A 16,939-nucleotide genomic window follows, 5' to 3' on the forward strand; every position below is an offset into this window, starting at 1 on the left:
TGCGGACTTGAAATGACACGTCAGCTTTTGCAAGTGGAAATGAAAGCCGCTGTAGATGCTCTTATTGTAGTCAAAGAAAAGCACCACGTGATTGTAAATATCAATGTAAAAACACTTTATTTATTCATTATTAGATATGCATGTGATTTAGGCGGGCAAAAATACAAAAATTGCAGAAAGGACCTTTATTTTATTTTATTTACAAAATATGTTAAAGCTTATTTTAATTATCAAAGTAAGATGATTTACACTTTTTAACAATTTGAGATACAAAAATCGGATAAAATAGATTCAACAGCAAATGATCAAGCAAAAAGGAAAATTTCAAAATTCCAACATAAAATAAGAAATTTCCAATTGAGCTACTTTATTTAATGAACTTGAGTAGTACATTTTTGGTTCATAACAACACTATTTGGGTTTTATTTCTACTGAATTAAACAGCACAACATCCGATTAAAGAATTAATTGTGTCAAACTAATTGGGAGAGAAGTAATATCCTAATTACTAAAGTAATTTTAAATTATTTATTTTGAATAACCAATTTAAAACGTGTTATGGTAAACCATCATGTAAAATTTAACACTAAGATACTTCTGATACCTTTAGTCCTGTTAGATTCGATCAGCTAATTGTTTTCTTGTGTTATTAGTATTTAATTGTTTTCTTGTGTTATTATTATTTAATTACCAATAGTTACAAATCTGGGTTATATCTTAACAGAGCAGTTTTGGCTTCATGCAGCGCACTAAGCATATGAAATGCTGTTTTTGTTCTATAGCCTGTGCGCTGTACAAAGTCAAAACTGCAATGTTAGAAAGCGCAAATTGACACAACTTTTAAATAACACTGCAATTTGTTAAACTACAACCTAGTCCATCAGATCTATCAAGATAAAAAATACAAAAATAAAAAAAAGCCACTAATTGACTCACATATCCATTTCAAAACAAAGATTATTTGATAGGAGTTGACGGATCCGAAGATGCTACCTGCTCTTTATCCTGCAAACAATTGAAAGAACAAAAAATTTATACAAAATTTGAATCAACTCAAGTGCTGTAGCCCATAAATATAATTTAAATTATAAACAAATTAATAAAAAATTTATACAAAAATCTGAGGTATCTCCTTTCCTTGGTTAGACTGCTAGTTGTTTGCAAATTGGCTATGGTACTATGCATAGAGCACGTTGGTCCGTACTATGGATCAATATCTTTGTTTTCAAAATCCTAACAGTCGATATGAACCGTTCAAAATGATCACCATATGAAAATGTACATAGTGACTAAATTTTGCTTTTTTTTAGAATTTTTTTACTATTTTATTTAGATAGGTTGACATCACTACTTTTAAATGGTCAAGAATCTTTAGATCAAGTGATTTTCTACCTATTTAAAAAATAGTAAAAAAAATCTAAAAAAATGTAAAATTTGATCTGCATGTACATTTTCATATGGAAATCATGTTGAACGGTTCAGATTGCCCATTTGGACTTTGCATGCGAAAAAATTGATCCATAGTACGGACCAATCAGCGCTATGCATCACTTAAATAAAAAAGTTTTCAAATAAAAAAAAATAAACAACATAAAAACTAAAGACCTGAAAGTGAGGTGCATTGGCTAGTGCCATCTGCTGTTTCTGAAACTGGTACCAATGCTGCTGCTGTTGCTGTTGAACTTGCATCGACTGCTGCAAATACATCTGGTACATTTGCTGGTAATGCATCGTCTGTTGCTGCAACTGCTGTTGCTTCTCCTGTAAAGAGTTGTTCCTAGGCGAGGAATGATCGGACTGCAACTGATTTTGCTGTAAAACCTGTTGCTGTAACTGGAGGCAATAGAACATCTGTTGTAGTTGGTTTTGGTTGTGTTGCCACATCTGAGATGGACACACTTGCCCTGATTGTACGCCTCCATTCTACCATTTTTTTTTTGTTAGTTGAACTGGATTCAGTTTATATGAGTAGGGGTCTTTAACCAAAATATAATAATAAATGAAGGGAAGGAGAAACCATTGGTTGCTGGTATTTTGAAAATTACGAACACCCATTACTAGCATGAGCATTCCCTAAACCCTAAACCCTAAACCCGAAAACCTAAACTCTAGAGGTCAGACCAAGGTAATTTCTCCAAGGGCCCTCCAAATTTATTCCTCCTATTGTTTATCACACCTCTCTAAATTTCTAACTCAAATCACTTGTCTAATGAGAACATAATATAGTTTTCACAATAATTTAGATGGAAATTTTTAAATTCACTCTTGTCAACTAAAAAATGAGGGTTATAGGCCAAAGAACTTCTGTTAAATGTCATCGTAAGGAAGCTTTTGTATTAAATTAACCCTTCTCTATTAAAGGATACATGTGATTTTACATTTATGGGTTGTAAAACGAGGGCTATAAGCTATATATTCGTGCAAGCAAGCACATGTGACAAATAGACTCTTAAAATGAAAAAAAAAAAAAAAAAAAAAAGTACAAAATGCACAAAAACACTAACCAAATATTGTGCCAAGGCTCCTGTAGGAAATGTCTGATATGGCTGTTGTGAAGTCTGTATTGGATTATTAGATCTTGCCAGGTCTGGATTCAAAACAGGTCGATCTTGACCCAATTCCACTTCTGACTTCGAGCATTCGACCTGAATTGGGCTAGCAGGCCTAATTGGGCTTATTTGCAAAGACTCGTCAAGTTTCGGGTCTATAGTTTCAGATTCTGGATTTGCTCTTACCAGGTCTGTTTTCTCAACATCACTACTATGATCGATACTGTTATTGCTAGTAAAATTATTATCAGGTGCACGAACAGCAAAGTTGGTTTTTGATTCTGGATTTTGAGTTTCCTTCAATACTATTGATTCCGAATTCGGTTGCAAAATCACCTCCTTTTCTCCTAATATGGCCTCATTTTTCTCTAGTTTTGCTCTTTTATTGCATTTCGGGATTCCTTGGGAAAAAGTACGCAGTGGCGGGCCCAGGCCTTCCTGGTTTGTGCGGGTTTTCCATAAAGGTCTACAAACTGTACACAAAAATAAGGTTATCTCAATTATGAGCGTGAGGCTATGGTACTTCGCAGAGCGCACATTGATCCGTGCTATGGATCCATATTTTCATTTTCAAAGTTCAAACAGTCGATCCGAACCATTCAACATGATTTTCATATGAAAATGTTCTGGGACATCAAATTTCACATTTTTTTTTAGAATTTTTTTACTATTTTTTAAAATAAGTAGAAAATCACCTAATTTAAAAATTATGGACCATACAAAATGTCACACCCCGACAACGGGGCCGCCAACCCGCCGCGCTGTCAGCGCAAGACGATTCAATTATCATACACAATCAAATATATACATAAATTACCAATGACATAGACAAGAGCCACATTGCATGAATAAATTTAATTTTATAAACCAATTGAAAACAAACCTACTACGGTATAAAATATGCAAACTAAATACCATAGCAGATTTATTTGAAGCAAATAATTTACTCTGTGGCAACTCCCGCATATCTTCAAGTTCTACAACTTGTTTCCGAATATCGCGCTTGGTACCTGGAACCCACAAAGTGGAAAGATGAGAGATTGAAAATCTCCCAGTGCGGTATTCAGTTCCAATCGAGTTATTCCTCGATCCGACCAACTGAAACTAAAACAGCACCGAGTACCAAAAATATAGACTACAATAATAGTATAAGAATCAAAGAATCTTAGCTACCATTTATCATCAATCAATAAACTAAATATAAGTTTCACTTCAAGAAATGCTCAATACCGCGAAAGAAAATCAACAAGCTATAGAAACAATTTATAGCAATAACAATCAAGCAAAATAAATATTATGACATGCAATGTTCATGTGCAATAGATGTAAAAGTTGAATCCAATTTAGTTGTGCAACCATCTCATATAATTATGCTTTGTTCAAGACTATCCATGATAGAATAAAATATCATTATATTAGGTAACTATTTTGGTGTTAACAATATTCGGTCATGCGCTACAAGTACAGCGCCTACATGACCCCGGTCATGCGCTACAAGTCCAGCGCCTACATGACCGTCAAGACTCATTCAGGACTCCGATCATGCGCTACCACGAATATGGCGCCTACACAATTTCTGTTATGGCCATAACCTGAAATTATGCGCTTACCCCGAATAGGGCGCCTACATGACTAAAGTTATGCGCTACAAGTACAGCGCCTACATGACCAAGTCATGCGCTACCACGAATATGGCGCCTATGCAATTTATGTTATGCGCTACAAGTACAGCGCCTACATAACAAAAATTACACGCTTACCCCGAATATGGCGCCTATGCAATTTCTCCGAATATGGCGCCTATGCAATTTCTGTTATGCGCTACAAGTTCAGCACCTACATAACAGAAATTACACGCTTACCCCGAATAGGGCGCATACATGATCGTCAGGTTTCAGACATCTGGTTCTTTAAAACATTTCATTTATAACAAGTAGATAGTTCTTATCATGCTATGTATCATGCATCAAGTATATCATGCAAAATTTATGATTCAACTCATGTCTTATGTCATATATGCATATGCCATTCAAAATTGTATTCAAGAGTTTAACTATAATTAATTACCAATCAAGTAATAAAGCAAATATAGTTCAATTAACAAACAAGTGAACAACAAGCATCAGACAATAAATTAGCAACCATGGAAACCAACACATGATTCAACTAATGTCAAACCAATTGATTGAAATCATACTGTGGTCTAATCTTACCAATTAATACAACAACCATTAAATACTATACTTGAGGTTTATGCATACTTGCCTAAATTATAACATCTCGTCTAAAGATTGTCACCATGCATACTGATTTGGTTAACAATTCTCTACAAAAGTTATTAGAATATCTACTAATTTCTAATGCAATTCATTTCTATAAACTCTACAGTTAATGTTATGCAAACAGAATTTGTTTGCACCAAATTCATGGTTCAGGTTTTATTTCGTCATGCATGTACTAATTACAAAATTTGTATATAGTTATTGCTTCTTACATTATAACACATATTTAAGCCATGCAATTTTGAACCATAACCATATAACTTATCTACACTTATCTAGAAATCAATTAAACGATTCGACAATTAAAAGCAAGCTACCCACAGCACGGTCATCACACAACAACAATATCAAGCAAACAATAGAAATTGACAAGAAAACAACAGTAATAAAATTAGTTCGAGGAATCTGAGAATAACTCGAAATCCGCACCTTAGCAATGTTGAGCCGATGTGATTAGCGTGTCGCTAGCAGAGTGGATTCACTATACAATCCTACTTGATCCAATCATGCAAAGTTCACACCTATGCCAAGTTATTAGATTGGTTCGGTAATTGAATGACGTCTTCTGTTAATTTTGTCAGCCACCTCTTGTGCAACTTATGAACTTCCTGAATGATATTCGTGAAGGACATAAAGGAGTTTCTAAATTTATAAACCAATAAAAATTTGGGGACACATGTTATACAAAAGTCTAGTACGTAATAATTAATTTAAGCTTTTGAGCAAAATATTATATTTTTGTGTTCTTTGACAGAAATGTATAAATATAATGATCCCTTATTAAATTATTATTAGCCATATACAAATTGAGGTCTAGATTGGGAACTTCAAACTTTCTAGGTTGTTGACTATTTAAAATCTAAGACATTTATTAAGTGTTCTTTTCTATTTTTCTTTTCCAAATTTGCCCAACAGCTTGATCAAATTGGGACTCAAGACTCTTTCAAAATTTCTTCATAATTAGTCTCAATTTAAAAATTAATCACAAATTCAAGTGTTATTTACAACCTAATAATAAGGCACCATTAATTAATGACAACCCAACTAAAATTTTAGCAAAGATATGAACAAGGGTGAAGAGTACCATGACCCAAAAATTAAGTGACAAGGAGTCTTGAGCAACGTCTATTGCTCCTTCCCATGCTTTGCTTGAGCTGGAGCCACCATGCCTTAATTGACAAGTTTCTAGTAATGACTCAAGGAAGACAGATGGCGATGAGAGCGAGATGGCATGACAGGGGTGCTAAATGTAATTGACGGACTCACCAATAAAAAATATTGCAAGAAGAGAGAGAGAGTAGAGGTCTAATTGGGAGACAAAAGGAATGAAATAAGGGAAGAATGAATGACACGGGTTAGAAATTGGGGTTAGGTGAGTGGCAAAACCGAATTAGATAATTAACAGAGAGAGTGACACGTCCCATGAGTGAAAAAGTAAGATTAGGTGAGTGGTAGAAATAAATAATTTTATAATAGAAAAAGGTAGGGGATATTTGTCTCCAAAATATATTTTATTCATTTAAAAGATATTCAATTATCTATTATTCTCAATGAAATGATTAGCATCTTTACACCTAAATCCTTTGCATTTTAAGAAATATACTTGACCATTTTAAATATTAAGATTTTAATTAAGATAAAGTTATAGATATACTTCAAAATACCTCAAATTAAACTAAATATTTATAACCATTGTAAGACTTTAAAAGTAATTGAATTTTCTATAATGAATTAGATTATTTCACATAACTTTAAGTCTAGTAGGAATATATTAGGTACAATATTATTAGAATTTTTTTTTTCGAATTAGTACATCTTATGTGTTTATACGTATAGTAGTAATTACTGATTTTTAAAATGCAAAAGTTAGTAAATTTACTTGAATATCCACATTACCATTTAAAATCACTTTATTTCAATTAAATAAACTTTCGTGTATTCGAAAATTGAGATGTTACACAAAAGTAGTGGTTTTCAACCTATCTAAAAAAATAGTAAAATAATTCTAAAAAAAATGTAAAATCCGTCTTCAACTACATTTTCATATGAAAATAGAGATATCAATCCATAGTACGGACTGATCCATGCTTTGTTTGAACAAAAGAATAATCAGTTTTTTTTTTTTATAAGAGAGGCCGAAGCCCTTTTCATTCAAGAAAAAGTTAATTTACAGCATCATGTGTTCATTATCTAATATCCGCAACAAAAGAGAGTCGAATAACAGCAATAAACGCAATCCACAAGATAAACTGCATATAAAACCAGCAATATAAAATCTAACTTTATAACTCTAAGCCACAAGAAGGGCCTGACAACAAGCCACAAAGGGCTGGGGTAAATTTTAGCTAAGTAAAAATTGGCCATTAGAACCAGAGTCTGCCATCTATTGCGCAGCTTCTTCATAAAAAACCATCGGGAGCTCAATCTCAACAGGGGATGGTGTTCCATATTGCTCAGGTGATGATGTTGTCTGCTGCTCCATGGAGTGATCATCTGGATGCCAACTAGAGATTGGAATAGCCTCCGTGTCCACTGGCAGCCAGAGAGACAGATAGTCCTGTACTTGAGGTTTGACCCGACCTGTCCAATAATGCACAAGGGAGATAATTAGAAGAATGATATGTCGTGGTGATTTTTTCTTACCTGTTTCAAAGCAGAGTTTGTTGCGATGTTTCCAAAGTGTCCAACAAACCGCACTACAAACAAGCAACAAGGCAGTTCTTTGATGTTTAGGTAACTGCTTAGCAAAATATACAATATCAGAAAATTTAGTCCACAATATACTAGCAGATTGACATGACCCCATGAAAAACCATATTTGTTTAGTAAATGCACATGTAACAAACAAATGGTTAATGGATTCCGGCTGATTACAGAATTGACATATAGTATTGCCCTGCCAACCTTTTTTCAACAAATTATCCGTGGTCAAAATTCTATTTTTATGAGTTAACCACATAAAGACTCTAATCTTGAGAGGGATTGGTACTATCCACCAAAGCATCGTATGTTTGAGTTTGACCCCTCTATAATTCAAGAATTTATACAAGGACTTGACTGCAAATTTTCCATTTGCATCCCATCTCCAACTAAGTTTATCCTCTAGATGCGTAAACGATAAATGACTAATGATATCAAGCAATTCAATCCATTCCACATATAATATGCCATAAAGGGATCTCCTAAATCCAAGGGCATCTCCTTGAGAATTGATTACTTGTTGTAGGGTGATATCAGGTGTTGAGCAAATTTCAAAAAGATATGGAAATTTGGTTGCCATGGGACAATTTTGGTACCATATATCCGACCAGAACAGAACAGAAGTATGGATGCCAGGGGTATATTATACACTGATAGATCCTAAATTTTCTAAAGAGGAAATTATTGACCAAAATTCAGACATGGTAGGAAAAGAGGAATGTATGTATTTTTGCAATAGCATATACTTCCATGCACTAGTATAAGTGTGGTCTTTATACTTCCACCACCATTTCATGAGAAGTGCAATATTCATTTGTTTTATATCAAGGATTCCTAATCCCTCAAATTCTTTTGCTAAGCAAGCAGTTTACCAATTCAAAAGAGAGTATTTTTTCCTAACAGTGGTACCTTGCCAAAGGAAACAACATCTAATTTGGTCAATTTTTTTGATCACGAACTTAGGTATGTTATACAGAGACATATAGTACATGGGAACAACAGTCAAAAAGAATAATCAGTTAATTGCATATTTATAAAAAAGGGCACTCACATCAAAAAACAACATAGAGATCTCTTCACGTTCTTCATAACATAAAGGTGTAGATTCATTGGTTTGAGGTTCTATCACATTAGATATTATCGAATCTAAAATCAGTATATGACTGGTCCCACCATGGATCATCTCAAATTGAATCAAACCCTACAACTTTCAATAATCATTACTTGGAAAAATTTACAGATGAAAATATAGTAATAATTTATTTAAAGTTACACAACTTTGATTAGAGAATTGCATGGCATTTGTTTAATCCCCCTAAGAAAGACGTACTTCTCTAGCCGCATCCTTGCTACCAATTGCCTATAAAAAAACAAAAAATTGCAAGAAATTTATAAGGGGATTAATTAAAATATTATAATTTCTATCATACCTCTGATTTATTTTATGATATTAATTTTAAAATTTCAATTATAATTATTTTCCAATGTGGAGGCATGATCGGGGCATACAGTTTGCAAAGCAGCTGAATCCTCACAATTAAATTTTTTTTGTATCATACCGCAAACGTGAATTGTGCAAAGTTAATGTAAAGACTTGAAGCAACTTCAACATTCTTTCTCTATAGCATATTCAATTTCATTCTCATATAACTCGGAAGCACCCTTGATATTCCCTGATATAAATAAAAAATAATGAAAATAAGTAAAAGAAAATTAAAGGAACAGAAAATAAAACAGCAATAAATAAAAATTCTTGGCACACTAACACAAGGCATGAAAACAGAGGGAATAAAGAGAGTAGATATGTAAGAATAGGATAATAGGGTAATATTTTTCAGATTTTGGGAGGATTAAGGGGAATAAGAAGAATGTAGATCTGGAATAGAGATCCTTATTCTAGAGTAGAGTAGAATAGAGAGGGTTAAGACTAGAATATAGGCTTATTTTCTAGAATGAAGTTTTTTTATTCTAGAGTATAGTAGAATAGAGAGGGTTAAGACTAGAATATAGAAGAATATAGGCTTATTTTCTGGAATAAAGTTTTATTTATTTATAGGGTTTAGGGTTAAACCAAAAAATTGAATTAGTTGGAATAACATCCTACCTTGCGTTTTTCCAAATTAGCCCCCGGTAAATATCTTTAATATAATTAGAAGAAAAACAGTTGAAATTATGGAGAAGTAACAAGTGAGAACTCGGTGAATCTCCCAACTCCTCTTTCATCATTGCACAGTACATACAATACGCTGGCACTTTCTATCTCAAAATGAGAATTCACAAAAGGCAGTTTATCATTCAAAGAAAAAAGGCAAATTTAAAAAAAAAAATTGACAAAAAAAATGGTACAAAGTACAGGTTGATACTGATATTACAACAAAATCCCTAGTATGGTGTTTGGTAACAATTTAATGCTTAATCCCCAAACTAACCCTAATACCTACTCAACTTCAATTCAACAAAAGCCGGTAGTCCGGTACACTAACCCTCATGCAAATAATATTTATATACTGCGAGAAAATAAAATTACCTTCTGGAAGAATGGAGGTGAACGGCCAAGGGCATTATTGGCAATTTCTTTCCCACCTTGTGCATGTACAAAATCCATGTACCAAATCCAAAACTCAGGGTAGTTGGCACATGGAATCAAACATCTTTCATAAAGCTTTACCATCTAGCAACAAAAAAAGAGAAAAATAACAAAAATTATATTAGAAATAAGTAATCAACTATAGAGGAGGATTCAAATGCCTCAATTTATTAGTCGCTTAATAACAAAAATCTAAAAGAGAAAATATAACCATTAGATATAGGCCATCAAGAGGAGAGAAAAATACTTTCCAGAGATATACATGTAAGTAAAGGTTATAGATTGTACCACCCCATTAAGGGGCATAATTGGAAATAAAGAGTTTCGTACCCAATCAAAATCTCACAACAAGAATGAGATACTTTTCGCAAGGATAAAAAAATGACTTTTTGCGACAGACTACTCTCATTGTTCAGCTTTTTCTTTTTGCGACGGACGACCATCATAAATGCGTTTTTTCCCTCGCAAAAAGTGTCTACTTTGTTGTAGTGTCTCCTTGTGTCTCAACAAAATCTAGATACTGGTGCCAATTCTCAAGCTGAGAATCATCAAGTGGTTTCACATGAAAATAGTGCCTTGTTATATTGTTCTCATAGCAAATTATTTTCTTCTCAATTTCACATGATCTCCGGTACAATTGCTTCCCAGCCCATAAATACTTTTTTATCATGTCAATATCAATTTTGTGACTGTCAGCATCCGTACAGCCTTGAATTACATGCACTGAAATATCTGAAATTTTAATATTCTTCATTGTTTCTCCATCTTGATTTGACAGTGACACAAGTTCTATGCCTTGAATTGATGCTTCTTCTTCAAGTAGAGAGGCTAGCTTCTTAAAACTGAATCACTTATTTGAAAATAAACAATCCTTTAGAAAGCAATAAAGTGTAACCTATCTTAAAAATGGGACCTTCCAATAAAAAAAATACTGAGACCTTCCAAATAATGCTTAATATTTGGACATAAACCGGCAGTTCTCATATTTGAAATTTTTTGTAAATATTGGCAATTTTGCTCCCATCTATACCGAAACTTTTTTTGGTAGAAATACAGTTTGGAAGCAATTTTGGTGAATTTAAAAGAAAAGGCTAACGGCAGTTCAGTGATTTTTTATTACTTAAGCTTTGTTTGACACATAAGTGTATGCTTTAAACAAATAAACAAAAATGTTTGTACTTACTGGAGCAAATAAAAGAGATCTTGGTCATTTACAAAATATATTAAAGTTACAGAGTATAAACTGTAACTACTCCAAAATATTCAACAAAAGAAGAAATGTATATACATAGAATGATATGTACCTCTCATAATATGCATGTAACTTCTTAGTAGGGAATTTAAGTATGAGAATGTAAATATTAGCAATCCGGTGCCACTGTTTATGAGAATATTCAAACTCTATGTATTTATCCCATATTTCATAGCACAAATAATCCTTTCCAACAAAAGACAAGGCCCTCTCAAATAATCTGAAATTATCCAAAAAATGTAATAAATCAAATAAGGACAAAACAATCCTTTCCAACAAAAGACAAGGCCCTCTCAAATAATCTGAAATTATCCAAAAAATGTAACAAATCAAATAAGGACAAAACAATCCTTTCCAACAAAAGACAAGGCCCTCTCAAATAATCTGAAATTATCCAAAAAATGTAATAAATCAAATGAGAACACAACAATCAATGACCTTCAATAAAGTTATGCTAGGAGTGTTCACTGTTCAATGGATCCCTTTATTTGGTTTTCAACAGAATAGACAAATTTTGGAATAAATGGTTTGGTTTGGTTGAATTTTTGAATTACCTTGGTCCGGTTTAATCTCTCTTATTTCAATTAGATTGATATATATCTTGATATTTATTTCTATGATTATTAAATGTATTTGTGTGTATTGAGTTTTGACCTTTTGAAATTTAATCTCTCATATTTCGGTTCAACAAAACAAACTGAAAATTTACTTCGGTTTTTTTTGTTCGGTTCTTATTCAGTTGACAAGTTTAATTCAAGTTGGTTCAGTTCAATTTTCGAAAACTGAATAAAATTTTCATTTGGCTATTTAATTTCGGTTTTAACTGAACCAAACAAATAAACAAGCTATTTTAATACTGTTTTAACCAAACCGACCCAATGAACGCCCCTAACCTTTGTAATAAATCAAATAATAACACAACAATTAATGGCCCTTAAATAAAGTTAAGTAGGAGTGTCCATTGGATCCGGTTTATTTGGCTTTCAACCAAACCGACAAAATGAATGGTTTGGTTTTTCGGTCTAAATGGTTTGGGTCAGTTGAATTTTTGAATTACTTTGGTTTTTTATATTTTGTTCAATTTAATATATCTTATTTCGGTTCAACCAAACCGCTCTTTCATATACTTTTACCACCTCATTGGGCCCACATAGGTGCAACTTATGTGCTCCATACTTGACCCAAAATGCAGAGCATAAGGGGAATTCCAGTAGAAATTTATCATAAATTAGGTCTATCGCACCAATGTTATTCTGTACATGAAACCAAAATTTCATAAATTAGGATTATGCTGTTATGTTTTTTGTTTTTCTAATTTTTTATTTAGTGGGTTAGTGAAGTACTAAAGTGAAGTTACTTGGATTCTTCTAGCTAGGTAGTTTACTAATAATGTTATAAAGTTTCGGACTTAATAGCATATTTAGCCATCAAAAGACCATGAGAGATATGAAAGAGAATAAGAGGTCTACAATCTATTGTGAAAGATATATGAAACATATTGTAGTATTGATTTTGTTGGAGAAGAAGAGATAAGCAACAGACGTAAAGTAACTGTAATTGAAAAGAAAATATATGAATTTCAACTGCCAGTTTTAATAATTTTGAAATACTTAAATAAATAAATAAATAAAATAATCTTCAAGTAACAACACCTTATTATTGCACATGCATGCTACACTATCTCATATATTAGGTTTTACAACACTCCAAGGAAGCCATTCCATTTTTTGAGTAACCGGGCCGTAGATTTGGTGAACAAAAATTGCCCCTAGGCCAAGCCCAAGCCAAAGCCCAAGCCCATCTAAATCAATTAAAAAAACCATACATCTATGATCTATGTAAGGACCACTTCAAAAGACCTCGGTTGGACTTCTCATCTGATATAAAAGAGATTGCTGTGATCGATGCTGTCACTTAAAAGATGTCTTTAGAATCAAAGATAAGGCAGAGATTTTTTGAGAGCCTCATAGACTCATAGTCAAGTCCACGCTCAAGTCAACACCCAATTGTACCCCACGAAATTATACTTCCAAGTCCTTGCATGTTTTGATAACGGGTTGGGCATGTCCTAGCTAGGGTTCGGATCTAATAATCAGTCTCCGGTAGCTCTCATGACCACTAACGTGTCAGACCACTTATACTACCAAAAAATGATTGTTGGAATGCATTGTATTGACTGACCACTAATGTAGTGGATGGATTACTTTAACAACATTGATCGAGTTTGACCCACTTTAACAACTCGTTGCCACCCCCAGTAAATAACATGGAAAAGATATTAATTAAACACAGTACCAATATTACCAAGAAAAAAAAAAAATAACAGGATAATAAGATGATGACAATTTGGGAATCCTTGTTTAAAAAAAAAATAAGATAGGGCAAACTTCTAATCTTACATTTTATTGATAAATTAAAAATATAACACCATCAAAAGAACAAAAAAAAAACATGAAATTGAATGAGTATATATGGAGCACAAAAAATTGGAATAAAAGCATGGTTTCTGATCAAACTCGGAATTGGAAAGATGTATCTGCTGGAATTAGAAGAATCGGATTGGAAATTCAGATTTATTTTTTGACAGAAACTTGTTTTGTAGCAAAAAAATATATAAGAAAATAGTAAAAAATATATATATATTAAGACAAAAGATTACACACAAATAATCCACTAATTATATAATATAATACAAGTATTACAAATAGAAAACACTTTTTATAGAAAAACTAAACTATAGCAACGCACTACTATACTAGCTAGTCACATGCATTATTTATAAATAAACTAAACAATTCACATACAGTCAAATATATTATCTCCAGCTATTTGCAAATTTGCTTTGTCTCACTCTCCAGCTGTATGCAACTCTCCTTCGAAGAATTTTAGTCAAATCAAGTAAAATGCTTGCTTCATCCTTGTCTTGTTTTTCATTATTGATTTCACTGCTAATATACTGAAGCAAGTTTGGTTTCCATCTCTTAAAATTGTAACCTGCAAGAACAAGCTAACTAGAAGAGCAAAATTACATTAGCAACATAAATTTAGTGCAGGATTATTTTAATTTTGATATTAATTAGGAGTCTCAATACAATTCGTTTACGTGATCATTATCAGACTTGCATCCGATGAATAAAGCCAATATGAATATTATTGTTTTCCTTAATTTATTTGCTTATTAGAAAAGTACAAAAATTAAAATTAAAAATTAGCTTAATGGTAATAAGCATATGGATTAGAAAATTATCTTAACTTGTCACTTAATTAATGGTGTGTGCGCATGTGTGCACGTCTCTTTATGATGCAATTTCGCATTCATTTTTGTTCAAAACCCTATAAATTTATTCAGGTGCCAGCACCATGGATAACATTAAAAGGTTAATTAGAGCATAGGAGAAAAAATATACAAAGTCCGGATCGATGGATCACTATTGCAGTAGGTCAGTACAATAACGACTCATTAGGAAAATATTTGGTCAACTTCTTTCTAACCATACATCTCCCTTTAACTAGGAGACGAACACTCTGTGAGAGAAAAACCCATTCCACTATTGTAGTGGATGAGCACTGTGATAAATCAATGCAACGTTAACATTTCCCTTCCTTGCATGTTTTGATATCGGGTCGGGCATGTCCTATGGTTCGGATCGAATAATCAGGCTCTGATAACTCTCATGACTTATTAATATGGTCAGTGTCAGACGACTTAGACTACCAAAGAATGATTGTTGGAATACATTGTAGTGAGTGAGCACTAATGTAGTGGATGGATCACTAATATAGTGGGTGAACATTGTAGTCGAATCTTTTGACCCACCCGCTAAGACTGTCAGGGTTGCCTAGTTGCGCGCTTCTTCTTCGTTTTGAGGAGCACAATTTCATTGTCTTTATTAGACAACACGGAAGAGGTGAAAGGGAGGAGGAAGAACACAAACAAAATTGAAGACATGTATATAATTTTTGTTACTTATTTGGGTTTATGAATGGATACTGTTTTAGAAATCGCTGGGACAATAAAATTAATTGAAGATATGTATATAAACAAAATGTCTGTTTATATAAATCTAAATAAAATTATGTCCAAAGCACTTTGGGATAATAAACCCACCAGTTTGGAAATTCTATTACTTATCATTTAAGCGTGAATAAGTTCAAGTTGTTCCCCGTTTTTTGGAAAATCGGAACAATTAAGTAACCTTATATTTCTAAATCCTTTCCCAGCCCTCTACTCGGTGTTATTATGTGTAATATTTTTGCATTTGGATGGATGAAATGCTGAATTATTTGTTGAAGTTGTATTTTTTTAGGTTTAATTTATTAGTCATATTTATTGTCGATTGAGAATAATATTTAGTTGTGAATTTCTTTGTTTGTGCAACATATTGCACAAAGGCGGCGCTACAGTATGCCAGGGATATTTATTGTTGAGAACAACATATTGCACAGAGGAGTTACAGTATACCAGGGGTGGGCAAATACTGTCTCCTAGATTTGGATAAACAAGATTAAATTTCAATATATTTGAGTTTTTGCGTACTTCAAATTGTAAATTTTGTCTACCCTTACAGTGAAAAGGTGCAAATGTATTTTTCTTAACTCCCTCTTCCTTTAACTGCAAGTAATTAGTTTAAAATTTTTGTTTCATTAAATTCTTTGGTGAAATACATCTCAATTAGTTTGCCCAATCAAATTAAATTTTTCATATTCTCATGTATTTCGGCACAAGTCAGAGAACATTTCCATTTTCTTTTTATTATTTTCTTTCGTTCATTTCAAGTCGACACCTTTAAATTAAATTCTCCAAATTTTGCACCGAGGTCCGCATAACCAGAGAAATATACCAAGGATCTACATAATTGCAAATATGCCCCTCTATCTAAAATATTCTCACTTTGGTTCCTGTCAGTTCAAAAATAATCTCAAAACAGAGTAATGTTGGTAACAACTAACAAGGTACTGAGGAGGGGTATCGTAACAATTCACAGAGAGGGATTCCAAAAAAAAACAACCTTGATTCTAACCAAAGAAGTCGGCCTGACTCGGACCAAAAATAAGATAACTCAGCCGAGTCAACCCAATTCAACTGACTTTTGATGAAAAAATTGAATGGGCGTGAGACTTAGATGAAAATTGGCTCGGACCCGACAAATACCGTTCTGACTTGGCCTTGTCAACTTGATTTTCACATCCATAAATAAAAGTTACATCTCTGATAATACTTGACCAACCAATTAAAAATCACAAGCAAGCCAAACAAATCTCAAGCAACCACAATTCTCAAGTAAAGAACCAAGAAACAAATAAGCGGGATGGAAGGAGTTGAGAATAACTCGAAATCTGCACCTATTATCAACGGCAAAATGGGGCTCGAAGTCAAGTCTGTTGTTCGTAATCAAGCTATCTGAGTGATCCGAAACCAACCATAGATCTCAAGAAACCAACCAATTGCAAACCCATCAACTGCAGTCAGCTCTGTTTCCTTCTCACGTTTGCTGTATCCCTTTTTTTGTTTCTTTTTCTTTTTCTTGGACTGATCGCAATAAAAATATGAATGGTTCTTCCTTATCGA

General features: G+C 33.0%; 1 protein-coding gene and 2 long non-coding RNA genes across 6 annotated transcripts in view; all 3 read right to left on the bottom strand.

Annotated features, from left to right (window-relative positions):
• Positions 1 to 9,279, bottom strand: part of LOC144548978 (uncharacterized) — an 80,265-nt gene extending 70,986 nt beyond the window's left edge. The window contains exons 1-5 of one of the 2 annotated variants that reach the window (XM_078297717.1): positions 8,810 to 9,279; positions 8,583 to 8,732; positions 2,505 to 3,022; positions 1,606 to 1,923; positions 843 to 1,005 (exon numbers count right to left, since the gene is read on the bottom strand). In XM_078297717.1, coding sequence (XP_078153843.1) covers positions 958 to 1,005; positions 1,606 to 1,884 — 327 coding nt within the window. In that variant the 5' untranslated portion in view covers positions 1,885 to 1,923; positions 2,505 to 3,022; positions 8,583 to 8,732; positions 8,810 to 9,279 and the 3' untranslated portion in view covers positions 843 to 957. Of the gene's footprint in view, positions 1 to 842; positions 1,006 to 1,605; positions 1,924 to 2,504; positions 3,023 to 8,582; positions 8,733 to 8,809 lie in introns of those variants that run through there. The other variant, XM_078297718.1, reaches the window with a different exon arrangement.
• Positions 9,280 to 9,319: 40 nt separating this feature from the next.
• LOC144548988 (uncharacterized) lies at positions 9,320 to 10,462 on the bottom strand. 2 transcript variants are annotated; one of them, XR_013509530.1, is made up of 3 exons: positions 10,449 to 10,462; positions 10,059 to 10,202; positions 9,320 to 9,787 (listed from the first exon to the last, which is right to left on the bottom strand). It is a non-coding gene; the product is annotated as an uncharacterized LOC144548988 (long non-coding RNA). The 2 variants fall into 2 exon arrangements; XR_013509531.1 differs by having other exon boundaries at positions 9,320 to 9,791.
• Positions 10,463 to 10,844: 382 nt separating this feature from the next.
• Positions 10,845 to 16,939, bottom strand: part of LOC144548987 (uncharacterized) — a 50,460-nt gene continuing 44,365 nt past the window's right edge. The window contains exons 2-3 of one of the 2 annotated variants that reach the window (XR_013509528.1): positions 11,423 to 11,590; positions 10,845 to 10,960 (exon numbers count right to left, since the gene is read on the bottom strand). This is a non-coding gene — a long non-coding RNA (uncharacterized LOC144548987). Of the gene's footprint in view, positions 10,969 to 11,422; positions 11,591 to 16,939 lie in introns of both variants that reach the window. The other variant, XR_013509529.1, reaches the window with a different exon arrangement.

Source organism: Carex rostrata, chromosome 34 (genome assembly GCF_964058835.1).
Source record: "Carex rostrata chromosome 34, lpCarRost1.2, whole genome shotgun sequence".
Taxonomy (NCBI): Eukaryota; Viridiplantae; Streptophyta; class Magnoliopsida; order Poales; family Cyperaceae; genus Carex; species Carex rostrata.